Raw genomic sequence first — 19018 nt, forward strand, 5'->3', positions numbered from 1 at the left:
GCCTATTTCTAGTAGTGATCGTAAGGGGTAACCGTCATCTCTCTCCACAGGAAGTGAAAAGTGTTGGTAGAATCCCACCAAAACTCCAACAACCCGCCAAGGAAAGCGAGTGACGCAGGCTGACTCGATAGATCCCAAAGGGCTGCCAGCTGGGGACCAATCCCGAAATCTCTATCACCTCCTTCACCACCTCGGGCAAGCTCTCAAAACGACCTCTCAGGTCACCTGAGCCGTACAGACACATGCTAGGCTCACTCTAAAAAAGAAATTTGGTTATGACATGTCTAGAGAAGAAACAAAAAATAAAATAAAATAAAGAGAGAAAAGAAAATAAAAACGCAAAGAAACTCACGATGCCACGCCAACCTCGAAGCAACACGTGGTGGTCCGGGTCCCATCTAAGGACTTGTGATCCTAGTTGGGAGAAGCCTCCCAAACAACCTCCTCGTGACGACGTCGCTCAGCACCAACGCATCCTTCTCGACCCTCCTCGCGAGGAGGTGTCACCCTCTTTCGAGGGTGAACCGGCTCGTCTGGAACTGTTCCTCCTAGAACCTCCTGAGCATCGACGAACGGGGGAAAGTCCATGATATAATCGATGGAAGATTTAAAAGAAAAATATCACACGATTAAGTACAAAGATAATCCTAGACCCATTTTGACAGTATAACGGCTGCCAAAAGGGCAAAATACCAAGTCGAATGCCACCCAATACTTGGGGGCTACGACATCTGCAATTGAACTCAGTAAATGGGAGCTTAAACACCCACAAGGCCAACCTATACCAGTTCAACTAACAATTCTAAAGATTATTTCTATAAATCTTGGGAATTAACTGTTTATAGATGAATAAAACATAATTATCGTCTATCAAACAATTATTTTGAAACATGAAAATGGCAAAAAATAAAAATAAAATGCATTTCGCGCCATTTCTTGAAGTCAAAATTTTTGAAACATGATTCATGAAAGTAATTGTAGGCATAGCACTATAATTCACTTCATAATCAACAAGTATAACCAAGTGAGCAAGCAAGAAACAGCAGATTCGAACCAAAATAATAAAAAAAAAATAAAAAATACAAAGAACGAATTTGAAGAAAGACATGCTCATACAAGGTTCAATACTTAACCATTTTTCATAAAATTTGTTGCAAAACACTCCTTAAACATAGCATAACAACACGGAACAAACAATTTCAAGAATAGTGGACCAAATCAAAACCCCCTAAATTCAAAATTTAGGGTTTTCGGATTGAGCTTTCCCAATTTTGGCCAAAACAATGAGTTAAAACAACCAAATACTTACATTGGATTTTGGAAAATATGAATAGGAGACGAGATCTACTTCCTTTAGCTTCGAAAAGTGACGAAAATCGAGCTTTGTAGAGAGAGAATGAGTCCAAAATGGCGAAGGAAGAAGAAGAAAGAGCGAAATGAAAATCGCGCCTAGCGATTAGTTTTTGCTGATTTAAATGTCGCGTGCAACTCTATAAGTTGCGCGTGACAGCCCAACGCAACTCAAAAACTTGTGCGCGCTTGGCCAGCACGATTCACTGAGTTACGCGCAGATATTGGTCACTTAAAAGACTGGTACTTGGATTTTGATCTGTTTTGGATTTTTTCTAATGGTTTTGTGCGTTGTTGTTATGCATTTGTGCCGTGCTTTGTAGTTGTTATAACGCGCGAATCATCAAAATAATACCAAGTCGAATGCCACCCAATACTTGGGGGCTACGACATCTGCAATTGAACTCAGTAAATGGGAGCTTAAACACCCACAAGGCCAACCTATACCAGTTCAACTAACAATTCTAAAGATTATTTCTATAAATCTTGGGAATTAACTGTTTAAAGATGAATAAAACATAATTATCGTCTATCAAACAATTATTTTGAAACATGAAAATGGCAAAAAATAAAAATAAAATGCATTTCGCGCCATTTCTTGAAGTCAAAATTTTTGAAACATGATTCATGAAAGTAATTGTAGGCATAGCACTATAATTCACTTCATAATCAACAAGTATAACCAAGTGAGCAAGCAAGAAACAGCAGATTCGAACCAAAATAATTAAAAAATAATAAAAAATACAAAGAACGAATTTGAAGAAAGACATGCTCATACAAGGTTCAATACTTAACCATTTTTCATAAAATTTGTTGCAAAACACTCCTTAAACATAGAATAACAACACGGAACAAACAATTTCAAGAATAGTGGACCAAATCAAAACCCCCTAAATTCAAAATTTAGGGTTCTTCGGTTCGAGCTTTCCCAATTTTGGCCAAAAAAATGAGTTAAAACAACCAAATACTTACATTGGATTTTGGAAAATATGAATAGGAGACGAGATCTACTTCCTTTAGCTTCGAAAAGTGACGAAAATCGAGCTTTGTAGAGAGAGAATGAGTCTAAAATGGCGAAGGAAGAAAAAGAAAGAGGGAAATGAAAATCGCGCCTAGCGATTTGTTTTTGCTGATTTAAATGTCGCGTGCAACTCTATAAGTTGCGCGTGACAGCCAACGCAACTCAAAAACTTGTGCGCGCTTGGCCAGCACGACCCACTGAGTTACGCGCAGATATTGGTCACTTAAAAGACTGGTACTTGGATTTTGATCCGTTTTGGATTTTTTCTAATGGTTTTGTGCGTTGTTGTTATGCATTTGTGCCGTGCTTTGTAGTTGTTATAACGCGCGAATCATCAAAATAATACCAAGTCGAATGCCACCCAATACTTGGGGGCTACGACATCTGCAATTGAACTCAGTAAATGGGAGCTTAAACACCCACAAGGCCAACCTATACACGTTCAACTAACAATTCTAAAGATTATTTCTATAAATCTTGGGAATTAACTGTTTATAGATGAATAAAACATAATTATCGTCTATCAAACAATTATTTTGAAACATGAAAATGGCAAAAAATAAAAATAAAATGCATTTCGCGCCATTTCTTGAAGTCAAAATTTTTGAAACATGATTCATGAAAGTAATTGTAGGCATAGCACTATAATTCACTTCATAATCAACAAGTATAACCAAGTGAGCAAGCAAGAAACAGCAGATTCGAACCAAAATAATTAAAAAATAATAAAAAATACAAAGAACGAATTTGAAGAAAGACATGCTCATACAAGGTTAAATACTTAACCATTTTTCATAAAATTTGTTGCAAAACACTCCTTAAACATAGAATAACAACACGGAACAAACAATTTCAAGAATAGTGGACCAAATCAAAACCCCCTAAATTCAAAATTTAGGGTTCTTCGGTTCGAGCTTTCCCAATTTTGGCCAAAAAAATGAGTTAAAACAACCAAATACTTACATTGGATTTTGGAAAATATGAATAGGAGACGAGATCTACTTCCTTTAGCTTCGAAAAGTGACGAAAATCGAGCTTTGTAGAGAGAGAATGAGTCTAAAATGGCGAAGGAAGAAGAAGAAAGAGCGAAATGAAAATCGCGCCTAGCGATTTGTTTTTGCTGATTTAAATGTCGCGTGCAACTCTATAAGTTGCGCGTGACAGCCCAACGCAACTCAAAAACATGTGCGCGCTTGGCCAGCACGACCCACTGAGTTACGCGCAGATATTTGTCACTTAAAAGACTGGTACTTGGATTTTGATCCGTTTTGGATTTTTTCTAATGGTTTTGTGCGTTGTTGTTATGCATTTGTGCCGTGCTTTGTAGTTGTTATAACGCGCGAATCATCAAAATAATACCAAGTCGAATGCCACCCAATACTTGGGGGCTACGACATCTGCAATTGAACTGAGTAAATGGGAGCTTAAACACCCACAAGGCCAACCTATACCAGTTCAACTAACAATTCTAAAGATTATTTCTATAAATCTTGGGAATTAACTGTTTACAGATGAATAAAACATAATTATCGTCTATCAAACAATTATTTTGAAACATGAAAATGGCAAAAAATAAAAATAAAATGCATTTCGCGCCATTTCTTGAAGTCAAAATTTTTGAAATATGATTCATGAAAGTAATTGTAGGCATAGCACTATAATTCACTTCATAATCAACAAGTATAACCAAGTGAGCAAGCAAGAAACAGCAGATTCGAACCAAAATAATTAAAAAATAATAAAAAATACAAAGAACGAATTTGAAGAAAGACATGCTCATACAAGGTTCAATACTTAACCATTTTTCATAAAATTTGTTGCAAAACACTCCTTAAACATAGAATAACAACACGGAACAAACAATTTCAAGAATAGTGGACCAAATCAAAACCCCCTAAATTCAAAATTTAGGGTTCTTCGGTTCGAGCTTTCCCAATTTTGGCCAAAAAAAATGAGTTAAAACAACCAAATACTTACATTGGATTTTGGAAAATATGAATAGGAGACGAGATCTACTTCCTTTAGCTTCGAAAAGTGACGAAAATCGAGCTTTGTAGAGAGAGAATGAGTCTAAAATGGCGAAGGAAGAAGAAGAAAGAGGGAAATGAAAATCGCGCCTAGCGATTTGTTTTTGCTGATTTAAATGTCGCGTGCAACTCTATAAGTTGCGCGTGACAGCCAACGCAACTCAAAAACTTGTGCGCGCTTGGCCAGCACGACCCACTGAGTTACGCGCAGATATTGGTCACTTAAAAGACTGGTACTTGGATTTTGATCCGTTTTGGATTTTTTCTAATGGTTTTGTGCGTTGTTGTTATGCATTTGTGCCGTGCTTTGTAGTTGTTATAACGCGCGAATCATCAAAATAATACCAAGTCGAATGCCACCCAATACTTGGGGGCTACGACATCTGCAATTGAACTGAGTAAATGGGAGCTTAAACACCCACAAGGCCAACCTATACCAGTTCAACTAACAATTCTAAAGATTATTTCTATAAATCTTGGGAATTAACTGTTTATAGATGAATAAAACATAATTATCGTCTATCAAACAATTATTTTGAAACATGAAAATGGCAAAAAATAAAAATAAAATGCATTTCGCGCCATTTCTTGAAGTCAAAATTTTTGAAACATGATTCATGAAAGTAATTGTAGGCATAGCACTATAATTCACTTCATAATCAACAAGTATAACCAAGTGAGCAAGCAAGAAACAGCAGATTCGAACCAAAATAATTAAAAAAAAATAAAAAATACAAAGAACGAATTTGAAGAAAGACATGCTCATACAAGGTTAAATACTTAACCATTTTTCATAAAATTTGTTGCAAAACACTCCTTAAACATAGCATAACAACACGGAACAAACAATTTCAAGAATAGTGGACCAAATCAAAACCCCCTAAATTCAAAATTTAGGGTTCTTCGGTTCGAGCTTTCCCAATTTTGGCCAAAAAAATGAGTTAAAACAACCAAATACTTACATTGGATTTTGGAAAATATGAATAGGAGACGAGATCTACTTCCTTTAGCTTCGAAAAGTGACGAAAATCGAGCTTTGTAGAGAGAGAATGAGTCTAAAATGGCGAAGGAAGAAGAAGAAAGAGCGAAATGAAAATCGCGCCTAGCGATTTGTTTTTGCTGATTTAAATGTCGCGTGCAACTCTATAAGTTGCGCGTGACAGCCCAACGCAACTCAAAAACATGTGCGCGCTTGGCCAGCACGACCCACTGAGTTACGCGCAGATATTGGTCACTTAAAAGACTGGTACTTGGATTTTGATCCGTTTTGGATTTTTTCTAATGGTTTTGTGCGTTGTTGTTATGCATTTGTGCCGTGCTTTGTAGTTGTTATAACGCGCGAATCATCAAAATAATACCAAGTCGAATGCCACCCAATACTTGGGGGCTACGACATCTGCAATTGAACTCAGTAAATGGGAGCTTAAACACCCACAAGGCCAACCTATACCAGTTCAACTAACAATTCTAAAGATTATTTCTATAAATCTTGGGAATTAACTGTTTATAGATGAATAAAACATAATTATCGTCTATCAAACAATTATTTTGAAACATGAAAATGGCAAAAAATAAAAATAAAATGCATTTCGCGCCAATTCTTGAAGTCAAAATTTTTGAAACATGATTCATGAAAGTAATTGTAGGCATAGCACTATAATTCACTTCATAATCAACAAGTATAACCAAGTGAGCAAGCAAGAAACAGCAGATTCGAACCAAAATAATTAAAAAAAAAATAAAAAATACAAAGAACGAATTTGAAGAAAGACATGCTCATACAAGGTTCAATACTTAACCATTTTTCATAAAATTTGTTGCAAAACACTCCTTAAACATAGCATAACAACACGGAACAAACAATTTCAAGAATAGTGGACCAAATCAAAACCCCCTAAATTCAAAATTTAGGGTTCTTCGGTTCGAGCTTTCCCAATTTTGGCCAAAAAAATGAGTTAAAACAACCAAATACTTACATTGGATTTTGGAAAATATGAATAGGAGACGAGATCTACTTCCTTTAGCTTCGAAAAGTGACGAAAATCGAGCTTTGTAGAGAGAGAATGAGTCTAAAATGGCGAAGGAAGAAGAAGAAAGAGCGAAATGAAAATCGCGCCTAGCGATTTGTTTTTGCTGATTTAAATGTCGCGTGCAACTCTATAAGTTGCGCGTGACAGCCCAACGCAACTCAAAAACTTGTGCGCGCTTGGCAAGCACGACCCACTGAGTTACGCGCAGATATTGGTCACTTAAAAGACTGGTACTTGGATTTTGATCCGTTTTGGATTTTTTCTAATGGTTTTGTGCGTTGTTGTTATGCATTTGTGCCGTGCTTTGTAGTTGTTATAACGCGCGAATCATCAAAATTCTTTTAAGTTGCTTTGCATTTTGTAGTTTATTTTCTTTTTTGATAGTTTTTTGCATCATCCTGCATGCACATCGTGCTTTGTGCCTGCCCTAAGCATATGTTTTGGATGTTTTTCGTAAAGCGTCTTAAAATATCCCGTAGTGGTGCTTTACGTAAGAGCTCCCATAGACAGTTTGGCATTTTCTTGTACTTGCTTTTTAGAAATGTCACGTTTTTGGTATTTTTGGCGTACATAACAAAAATACAGCGTAAAATTGTATGGCGTAAGTGCTGCGTAAAATTGCACTAGCAACGTGATCTAGCTGCCTCCCGTTCGAAAATGGTAGAACTTCTGTTACTGTCATCAGGCGTTAGCTTACTAGTCGACAGGCGCGTCGAACCATCGGGGTCAGACGCCCTCCGTTGGAAGCAAATACTAAGGGAAACAACCAAAAACAAAGAGGACAAAAGCCAAACAACAAAACAACAACAAAACAAAATTACGTGAAAAATTACAATAAACATCATATACAAGGAAGAAAATCATCAAAACAACAAAAACTAGAGATAATTCAAGTAAACAAAGAACAATAATTGTGAAAACGCAAAAAATTAGGGTTTCAAAAGTACCTGGATCATCAACGACTGAACATGTAGAAACTCCTTTCTTTCCCGTACAAACGACCTTCTTGATTTTACCAATTTTGACAATTGAGATGAAAAAAGCAGATAATTTAGAGGAGAGAGAACATAATTTAGAGAGAGAAAGAAAGAAATTGTAGAAGAAAATTAAAGAAAGAAGTGACAAGAGAGAGAATTGCAGAGGGGAAATAAAAGGATGAAGTGACATAATTAATGGCGGTTTGGGAAAAGAGGAAGGAAACTAAAAAGCGTAGTTTGCGAAATTCAAATCAAACGATTGTTTGAAAATAACGGAAAAACGGGAGAGAAAAGGGGTCCGTTATTTTTTTGGGCCTTAAAGAAGGTTGGGCCCTTTTCGTATAACAGGCCGCACGTGCAGCAGACCGTATAAGAAAATTTGTGGTACAATTATGCCTAGCCTGGAATTATACAATTATATATTCAATGATCAACTGAGAATACCTAATACTCCCTAAAAAGAATTAGATAATTAAACATTTTTATAATAATTAATTTAAACTGTGCACACAGAATCTAAGCTCATTGATAAATGGTCAAAATCAAAGTAGCAAGATTTTAGGCTAGGATCGGAGTTGAAAAGTCCATGATTGAAGTTGAATATATAGTAGCTTAGACTTTATTGAATGGGTAACTTTAATTCCTTGTTTGACAATATGTTTTTATATAACATGTTATGAATAACTTTAATACCTTGTTTGGCAATAGTATCTTTTTGAATAGCTAAAATAAATTCCCAATAACAAGAACTTTAAGTTCAAATTATTCGATTATTGCTTTAGGTTATTTGCAAAATTTTATTGCATGTTCTTTTCATTATTGCTTTAGGTTTTTTTTTTTTTCTATTGACCTTAAATATACTTTAATATAATAAAATATTTGCAAAAAAATATATAAAGTTGTTATTATGATGCTTATGTAAATACCTATCAAATAATATACGGAGTATTTATTTCATGATAAAATTTGATTTTGCAATTGATAAGCTACGACTAAAAACCATGGTTAAAAATAGTATAGTAAAAAAGAAGTCAAACGATTCAATTATACTAGGATGAAGGAAGTACGTAAGTATTATTTTGTACTATATTTATCATGAATTACTAGGTTAACTTTTCTTGGAACAATATGTTACTTTTGGGTGCATGATAAACATGATTGTGAATTTAAACAGGTCAAAGTTTATCTCATAACCATGTCAACAACATACGAATGCAGTATATTGAGGTTTATAGTAATTGGCTCTGATATATTTTATGTCATTCTTCAATACTATGCATGTCGTCTTTGTGCAAAAAGACTTGCATGGACCTGGTCTACAATAATATTATTGTGGACCCGAGGTCTATACACACGCAACTGACTTTATATTGAACATAATGACCATTATTTTAAACATAGTAACCTTATATTTAACCTAGTAACCTTTATTAAAACTAATACAATGTTTAATAATATTATGAACTTGAAATACGACGCTATTACCCTAATTTTAACCTAGTGGCTTTTATTATTCATATTGATCAATATATAAAATATTTCATTACAAAAATAACCACTTAGGCCTATATATTACCAAAATGATTTTTATTTCAATATAGTGACTTTTTTTTAATTATAGTGACCTTTTTTTTTATTAATAAAACAACCATACTTTCTCTAATGTTAGTGGTCCACAATAAATTAGTGTGAACCAGGTCCATTTAAGAATTTGTAGTCTTTGTGTATGACAACTATAAGAGATTTGTTCACGACTTAACATTAATATCCTTACTAATTGTAAACATCATTGCTATTGTAATACAAGTATAATATTGTACAAAATCACAAAAAAAATTATAATAGTATATGTTTCTACATCACTCATTTTTTATTAATTCATAATTATAAATAAAAAAAAAATCAATTTTTCTACTTAATTTTTAAACTATATATATGTACGTACATACTACAAGTACATAGTTTTACAGAGCGGTATACAAAAGGACCATTGCTTCTCTCTCATTATTACGGAATAATCACTAGGCACATGCGCTTTCTAATAATTCTATTAGTAACTTATACTCTTTACTTTGCATAGAAATTAGGATCAAAGGATGTATAGTGTATTATTAACACTGCTAGGATATCTTTATCAATCACCCCAATTATAACATTACCAAAAGATAAATATATTAATGCATTTATTGCAGTTGTCTAAATTAAGTTTGTAGTCATAGTGAAAATAACTACGGGTATATTGTAGCAAAACTTCTAATCATACAAAGCGACATACCTACAGGTCGGACATATATATGTGCATAATATTACCTCTTTTAATTTACTACAACCTTCTGTCAATATGTAACTAACGTCTCATGATAGACAGATTACATGTAACAAAATTAGATATTAAATTACTCGAGATGATCGATTTAACAATAAAGGATCGAAACTTGTAGTACACTAAATTAATTTCATCATGCATTTTCAGACAAAAAGAAAAGGTCAATCAGCTATATAATTAAGTAGCAAGCTGCTACTAGCAACTATAGAAGCCGAGTAAGGCCAACGTACAACATAGAAAACATTACAATATCTTAACACACACTTTTTCTCCGAGTAATTAGGAGATTGATAACACAACACATACGAAGTAGAAAATACTGAATTTCCTAAGAATTGTAAGAATCCTCAAGATAAACTTAATCTAATTAAGAGATAGGTGGACAATTGAAACCAGATGGAGGATTTAATCCGCATGTTGCAAGAACAGTGAGAGCTAGCGGAATGTATATGTTCAAGTTGAGAAGCTTTAGCCTTATTGCTGTGCATAGACATAATGCTGCCTCTAAATCTAGCAAACCTTGTAAAACTGGACAGCACATATTCTTCACTGGGTCTCCTAATCCAATATGCACCAAACCTCCTAGAACGTCCAAGCATAGCCCTAGTTTTAATGCATCTATTGGACATGTTTTTGGAATTATCCCTGGGCTACCACCACCAGGTGGACCATATCCTCCTCCACCTGTTCCTGGTGGGGTCCCACCACCACCATGTCCAGGAGGGGATTTACCACCTCCGCCACCTTTTCCAGGAGGAGATCCACCACCACCTCCTCCTTTTCCAGGTGGAGCATAACCTCCCCCTCCATGACTACCACCACCTCCACCTTTACCAGGAGTTCCAGGTGTACCAGGAGGGCCGGGCATTCCAGGAGACCCAGGAGCACCTGGAGGACATGGAACAGACGGGGGAGTGATTATCACCGGAGGAGGTGTAACAACAGGAGGAGTTGGAATGATGATCGGTGGCATGATTATGGGTGGTACGACCACGGGTGGTGATACCTTAGGCCCACCACCACCACTTCCTCCATGATGTGGTGGTTTCTTACCACCACTTCCTCCATGATGAGGTGGTGAGCGAGGATAGGGGCTTGGACGATAAGAAGGACGTGAAGGAGTGTGGCCGGAAGGTGGGTGACTCGGCTTGTCACAATAACCACAAGCGTAAATGGGAGGCAAAGATATAAGCATGCAAAACATGTAGATAAAAAACATAGCTGTTAATTGTGCTTTCCCCATGGTTGGGGATTGTATTAAACTTTGAAGATTATCTAAAGATGGGAAGATGTATGATGGAGAATATATCTCGGGGAATATATAATATAGGTCAAATGATTTGAGGAACCCGTGACTATAAGCTCGAGATCGCATGCAGATGAGTACGTAAAAACACGTAGTAGAATAATATCCAAAAATGAACACGTATTTGAAAGTAAATTGGAAATGTCTACGAAATTTGATTATGGACAACCAAGCTAAGTTAGATCCATGGATGTACTGTACTTTGTTTTGGTATATAATCTGCAACTTTTGGAATGTTGCTTTCTTGTTTTTGCTTTGATAACTTCGATGCTCAACTTTTCAATCCGTGACTTTGGCTTTATTAATAAAACATTACAATCCGTGATAAATTATTAAAGCTTTGATTTCAGATTTGTAATTACACGAAGTTTCATGGCTTTCAACGTTTTATATACTGTAATTGTATTACTCAGCAAATATAATTTTTTTGATTGTGACAATTAGCATAATTGAGCAATATGTATGATTAATTATGATATTACACAGGCAACTTATAAAACTAGAGTTTCACACGAAACATTTGTATCACTGAACAACATATATAATTGGATGGTGCAATCCTAATAAGTACCATAACTTTTTTTTTTTTTTTTTAAAAAAAAAAATAATAAATAAGTACCATAACTAATACAACTAAAAAGATAGGGAATGAAGAGGATATTCTTAATGTTAATGCATAATTTATACATGTGTTTTGTTAAACTTTCATTATTGCGTACAGTGTCAAGGAATGATACTTTGAAAAATGAAGTTGCATTATCATAAACATTGATTTCAAAATTTTACTTAGTACAATTTATTATCATTATTTTTTTTTTAAAAAAAAACACATTCGTAATTGTTTTTGCTAAATATAACCAATGCTTGTACTGGGAAGTGGGAATAGTGAACCGAAAACTCCTACACTATTCATAGTCCTAAGTAAGCCAAAATTTCATTATACGAATAATACAGGCATGAAAGAAGAGCAAGAAGGGGACCCTCCACTCCTTTATTTTCTTTGACTAAATATTGTTGTAATATTATTCCAAGGATTAAACTCAACTTTTATAAACCATGCAAATAAAGAGATTACACCAATCAGGGAATCAATAATGAAGGTGATTAAGAACAGAATCACCGATAATCGATTAAATCAAACAACCAAGCATGCATGAATGTAAATATTAATAATTTATGACAACAACATTCTCTGGCCATCAAATTACACAAATCAAGTTAATTAAAATCAAGCTAATTAAGCTTGATGGTACGTAAATTACCAAATAATAATGCAAGCTAAGTCGTGAAATGAATAAGTTATGATGTCTTGAATCAAGGACATTGGAAGCCAGTGGGCAGATTCTTGCCACAATAGTTAAGCAACAAGCTTAGAGATAGAGGGATATCAAGATTAATGCCCAATATGTTAGCCTTAATTGCAGTGCATAGGCAAACTGCGGCCTCAAGGTCAACCAACCCTCCAATGAGAGGGCAGCATGGTGTTTTTGGTGGGGTTCCTACCACTAGGTGGATCAAGTCACCCAACACATTCGCACACACTCCCAACTTTAGGGCATCCATTGGGCACTTGGCTTGACTTGCCGGTGGCATTATTGGCGTTGTTGGTGTTGATGGACTTCCTCCTTGGTAACCTCCATGCTGGCCATCATGGTGGCCATCGTGGTGACCGCCATGGTGTCCTCCGTGCTCGCCTGATGGGGGTTTGGGTGACGGAGGGCAAGGTACGTATGTAGAGCTTACTAAAGTGATGAACACAAGGTTTAGGCATAGTAGGAGGGAAGTTGATGCTAATGCTTTTGAAGCCATCTTAGGAGATCGAAATCACTAATAAGCGAGCTTTGAAAATGTTTGTATATAATTAAGATGGCTTCTGATTGGGAGGGTTGTGGTGGGAATCAGAGAAGTTGGTTTAGGCTTTTTATAGTGAAGATTTTTGGTCAGCTTAGGAATAATTAGATTAGGTAATTAGAAGGGTTTTTTGTATTTTTATAGGGTAACCATGTGTAGAGGGTTCAATCAATGAGCAACAAGCTGGAATTCTTGATCACATTATAGTAAATACTAAGTTGTCAATTGTCATTTGGCATTTCTCTAGAAATTGTGCGCACTTCTATTAGAATATATATGGAGTATAATTTACTCGTAATTTTTTAGTACTTAATCTTTGGAATCTTGTAGCATTGTATGTTCTACGCCCACGGTTATGATTCACGTAAACAGATCTAGATGCCTCTCCGATTAGGATTGATTATAGATAATACCATTATTGATGCTGATCTATACGCTTATTGTTTAGCTATTAATAATTCTTAATTTGATCTTTGCGATGATTAAATTGTCTAGAGAATGATTTAGAGACTAACAAAAGTACTAATTTATTAGTATGTAGAGCTCGATCATTGCATATTAATATACACATGTGTGAAGTATATAATTACGAAGAGTATGGTATCAGGAGCTAAAGAGAGTGATTCAATCTTTGAATTAAACTAACTTCATTAAAAAAAAAATTGAACATTTTTTTTTTTTTTTTTTTTTTTTTTTTTTTTTTTTTTTTTATGGTAATCAACTAATCATTTAGCAAATTACACATACTATACATTGAAATATTAATCGTCTTAACAAGACAACATGCACTAGTTGATTGGCCTTGGATTAAATGTTTGCATCACATGATGTGGTATTTTATAAGTTTGTATGAATTTACTGTAGATAATTTCTATGATTTGTATGTTAACACATGCTACAAAAGATACTATAATGCAAGGATAAATCTTTTATTGGAAAATACGAATACTTAGAATCTGAAATTCAATAAGACTAGCATGGATAATAATACAAATCCCTTCATTATAATGCTATTCATATTCGTGCTTTCTGCACATTAGTATGAGTCTTAAAGAAATACTCCAATCCGTGTTTGGGTATCAATATATTTCAAGTTCAACCCATAAACAATAATGGCCCTAGCAACTTTTTTAAGCTCATTAGCACACAAGGCCCAATAATGACCATCAAGACTACCATAAACAATCACTATTAATAATTAAGGCATATATATAATGTATTAGTTTGATAAAAGCATAAAACTCTTGAAATTTGATAATTAAGTCATCAGCAAAGTTAGATCTAATTTATGTCTCTACACATGCCATTAAATTATTAAATGAGGTGGCTTCAATTACTTGATATTCTTCTTGATTCTATTTCCATATATATATTAACCAATCCATTTGTAGTTTAGTGTTTGCACATTTTCGAAAAATTGGGTCTTACTGAACTATTCAAAGGATGGGGAACATGTAGCTAGCACTGCAAACACAACAAAAGCTCAGCAAGCCGAGATAGCTAGTCAGCTTAATGGGGGAACGGCATATGACGTACAGAATATAAGCTAGCTTAGATAGATGATACACTAATTGAACGTCCATCCCATTCCAGAAACAATATACTTGTAAGACATATGTAGCTCATTTGATAAGGCGATAATATTGGTTATGAATTTATGCATGTACGGTAAGTTGATTAAAAAGTCTTAAACCATTTTCCATAGTAATGTAATAAAGTTTGCATACTATAGTAAAAAAAAAATATACGTATATAGAAATGATTGTACTGTAGTATATATTAATCTTCAATTTCTGAAATGATAACACAATATGAACTCTTGAAGATAATTTAAGATGATGAAAGCATGAGAAATCCTCAGCGTAATAATTAAATTAAACAGTATATGCATTACATTGTTATAATCACATACATCTTAGTAGCTAGTATAGCATGAGTTTACATGAATCCAGGAATTACGACAACTTTTGGGGCCTAAAATATGCAAATGGCCGAGTGTTGACTTTGACCTTTGTATGAAATTGAGCTGTATTGTGGCTGTGAGCCACGAATATAAAAGATCGGAAGAATATATGTTAAACTCAATCTCTTGTCATGATGGCCTATGCAATACCAAGTATATATTTTCAAAACTTGTACTGTTCTAAGTATTATTTATCGATCACAGTCTAATTAGTTATCTTGCTGATAACGATATGTCTTAGTAGACAAATCACAGAACAGTTCTACATTTGGCTGATTTTATAAATTATTATAACTGTCAACTTATTATTATCAATATTACATTTATCTTTTGCAAGCAACTAACGAGATTTTGATTTCCACCACAGCCACTTTCACATGTACTCTCTTTTCGGTTATTTGCCTCTCTCAATCGCCCGCACTTTTGTTTGGGGCCAACTTTCAAAATTACACTTATCAGACACCAGAGGTATGATAATTTAATGCGAGAATTTGAAGGAAGATTATAGATTTTATTTGATGGAAGAATTTCACTGATTTTAATGGTGGAAATTCGAAGGATAGTCTTAGAAGGCAACGACTTCTAAGTTTGATCTTAGGAGCAATGATCCCAAAACCCTAGTTAACAACTAGTTTGAATCTTAACAAAGTTCTCTTAAGCAAAAGCTCATAATAAATTCATAAAAACATCCTCCTAAAATAATTGACATACAACTAGTATATATAAGAAAAATAAATCTACCCTACTTGCTCCGCAAGCAAACTAAATTAAAGTCCTAATAATTAGTTAATGAACTAAGATAGCCCACTACCTAATTAGCACAACTTTGGAAGCCCAAAGCCCCATAACTACTACTAAGAAAATAATAAAAATATTATTAAAAACTCACTTATAAAACCCCTATTTACGAGTAAGGTAAAACTAAGATAGTACCTAAGTAAAGCAATAAAGATAGTTATAAGAAAGGAGACTCGATTCACATCATTCCCTGCGCTTTCTTAACCAATATAATAACTTATAAACATTGCACTTATCTATCTCCTAAAATTTATAATTACATGAGTTGATTGAACTAATTGAACACTATTTATACTATCTTCATTCTTTAATAGTATTTGTTGATCTCATTTAGAATGATTTATTTAATTTTAAGATACAAAATCTTTGAGTATGATGAGTATTGTAAAATTGATACATATAAGAAAAAATCATATAGCAATTTGAGATTTGTTTGGTTTGTCTTGATGTGTTGTTTCAAGATATTATAAAATTGCTGCTAAGTTATTGTTGATAAGTGCTAACTTTAAATATAAACATTATAAGATATTGTTAGCACTTAGCAACAAAATCAAATACTCAAATGATGAGTATTCAAGTTGATTGAAATATGATGAGTATTCATCTGCCTATTTTAGCAACAATATCTCCTAAAATATGTTTGTTTCAAGATAACAACAATATCTTTGAGTATGATAAGTATTATAAAATTGATACTTGATCATATATTGAGCTGTGTTTGTACATGAAATGGCTCCCTAAACAGAATTTCTTGCGTGCCCTTTTATTTGGAATGAAGTGAATTTTCCTTAATCATATTTTAACCTGCAGTATATAAGTATATAATACTAACTCTTTAGCAAAGTTATTAAAATCGGGATTCTATTTTGAATCGGAAGGGGCTCTCAGAATCGAATCGTAAAATCGAATCGTAGAATCGTAAGATTCTACCGACATGTAAAATCAAGACGTCATATCCAAATTTAATTAAATATATTTAAATTATGAGTTTGAAACTCAATTATTAATAGAAAATAATTGTTTACCCATTAAGCAACCAATAATAGACAATATATATTTATAAATAACTATGTAGGCCTGCTTTAAACTTTTAAGGATTCGCTAGTTAAGAGAAATATGTAAAATCGGGTAGAATCGTAAATTGAATCATATGACATATATGAATCGTAAAATCGTAAGATTTTAAGATTTAAATCAGGATTTTAATAACAATGCTCTTTAGCATGGCATTTGTCTCTTAAAATTTTTACTTCTTGATCTAATTGAAATCTATCTACTTATAATACGAGGCATAGTACAGTGTTATATTTTACTTCATGTATGTGATACTTTATATGTGAACAAATAAATTATGTATGTTATATTTTAAAATTTTACCCCTCGTTGATATAATCATCACAATTAAAAACATCAGACCAATCAGCAATCTCATAGATTGAAACCTGTGCATTACGCAATATAGCATATATATAGCTGATCAATGAACATCACAAATCCACAATATGATATATGTTACAAGTATATATCTATAGAACATCGTAAAACCATAACCGTTCACCAAAGGAGGAGAATTTATTACACTCCTTTATAATTTCTTATATATGAAACAAACATATAGTAGTACACACATATTGTAGTACATACGTAAATTTTTTTTCTAATAGAACGTTGCGCATTCAAATCGTTTTCGCATAAGATAAGGTTGCTTGACAAGCAGTTTTTATGGGCAAGTGAAACCAGAAGGGTAGTTGCAGCCACAAGCATTGAGAAGCAAGCTTAGAGAAAGAGGAACGTTGAGGTTGATGCCTAAGACATTAGCTCTAAGGGCAGTGCAAAGGCAAACCGCAGCGTCGAGATCAGCAAGGCCTTGAATAAGGCTACAACATGGCTGCTTAGGAGGGGTTCCAATAATTACCCCGAGCAAACCATTGAGCACATTGGCACATACCTTTAGTTTAAGGGTATCGATAGGGCATGTTGAATGAGGGTTTGTCGCGGAAACCAAGGAGAAAAGGAGGAGATTTAGAGAGAGAAAGAAAATGATGGTCATATTGGTGCTCTTTGAAGCCATTCTAGCTTAGCAGTTGATTTGATAAGCTAAAACAAGGAAGGAAAGAAGGATTTTACTTGTTGTGAAGATATAAATGTAAGTAGAGATGGGAGGGTATTTATACGCTCTCTAATGCATCATGATGGAATTATTTATAATTATTATTTCATAATATAAATTAAAATAAAGAAATAACACATCATATGTACTAATTTTTCAATGTTAAGGGCACACAATCCAAGATATATGTAACGTCATACAAATTCAATTTGTAAAGATGCATTGGGTTTGACTTTGAATTTCTACCATTTTTCAAGGGTGTTGCGGCTGTGGGATCTATTTTATCAAAAGCGAATAAAAAAATAAATAGATGAAAGTAAAATGATCGAGTGGATGTAGATTATGACAGAGGAGGAATTAAGATTTTATCAATATTCTTGAAATTTTAGGATTCCTTATTTTACCTATTATAATTTACTAAAGACTTAAAGAGCATTCTCACAATAATTTAGAAGTAGTTGTTAAGGTCGTGTGTTGTTTGATTTGGTCTCGTTGTACAAATTAAATTTGAAAATTACTCGTATTGTTGTTGCTTTCTTAGCAATGATAATACAAAATATGACATGAACTATCTTCATGGTAAAAGAAAGTGTAACAAACTCTCCATAAAATTATTATTTTGCTAGCTAGTATTCAAGAATATACATTAAATTAAGTGTTCTTATTCAACAATAATAATAATTACAGATTCTACTTGGATAAAACCCAATGACACACACCTTTAAACAAATTGAGACTATGCCTATTGTTGAAATTCACCCAACTAGAAGCACTAACTGATTGTGGTTGTGGGACAAGAAGGGACCAATTAGCTTAAGGTTTCATATCTCATTTGCTTTGCAAATTAGTATCCAAGGAAAATGTGCTCTATAAATTTTGTTACTTTTGAAATACTGAAATATGATGCATCCTTCATTCCTTCCCCAACATTTGATTCTCTATAAAATGGCCATAATACCCCATACCCTAGTACATTATACCGTATGGTCTACGGAGTATTATTTAGGAATGGATCGGATGAAGTAATTGTTCTTCCCTTTTAATAACTTTTACAGTAGAGTATTTATACACTTTGGTATTGAAAAGATCAAATTTCCTCCAAGGGTTAAGGGCTAAACAGTCTATATATTAGCTTTATCCAAAAAAATCCAATTCCTGCTTGCTACAACAGTGCAGCTGCATTCACATGGTCACACTCACACCGTGTTGAAAATTTTGGTCCAGAAATAAGGCCCATTTCTACGCCACTGGCCCTAGTA

General features: G+C 33.9%; 3 protein-coding genes across 3 annotated transcripts; all 3 read right to left on the minus strand.

The window, feature by feature from the left end:
- Positions 1 to 9902: 9902 nt before the first annotated feature.
- Positions 9903 to 11214, minus strand: LOC110732762 (36.4 kDa proline-rich protein-like). The gene has a single exon (XM_021912759.1). It carries the CDS (start codon positions 11104 to 11106, stop codon positions 10099 to 10101), a length of 1008 nt encoding a protein of 335 aa, XP_021768451.1. The 5' UTR covers positions 11107 to 11214; the 3' UTR covers positions 9903 to 10098.
- A 790-nt stretch (positions 11215 to 12004) lies between these two features.
- Positions 12005 to 13227, minus strand: LOC110732763 (14 kDa proline-rich protein DC2.15-like). Its single transcript, XM_021912761.1, has one exon. It carries the CDS (start codon positions 12844 to 12846, stop codon positions 12352 to 12354), a length of 495 nt encoding a protein of 164 aa, XP_021768453.1. The 5' UTR covers positions 12847 to 13227; the 3' UTR covers positions 12005 to 12351.
- Positions 13228 to 17097: 3870 nt separating this feature from the next.
- Positions 17098 to 17788, minus strand: LOC110732764 (putative lipid-binding protein AIR1B). The gene has a single exon (XM_021912762.1). It carries the CDS (start codon positions 17718 to 17720, stop codon positions 17370 to 17372), a length of 351 nt encoding a protein of 116 aa, XP_021768454.1. The 5' UTR covers positions 17721 to 17788; the 3' UTR covers positions 17098 to 17369.
- Positions 17789 to 19018: the final 1230 nt, after the last annotated feature.

The sequence above is a fragment of the Chenopodium quinoa genome, unplaced genomic scaffold (genome assembly GCF_001683475.1).
Source record: "Chenopodium quinoa cultivar QQ74 unplaced genomic scaffold, ASM168347v1, whole genome shotgun sequence".
Taxonomy (NCBI): domain Eukaryota; kingdom Viridiplantae; phylum Streptophyta; class Magnoliopsida; order Caryophyllales; family Amaranthaceae; genus Chenopodium; species Chenopodium quinoa.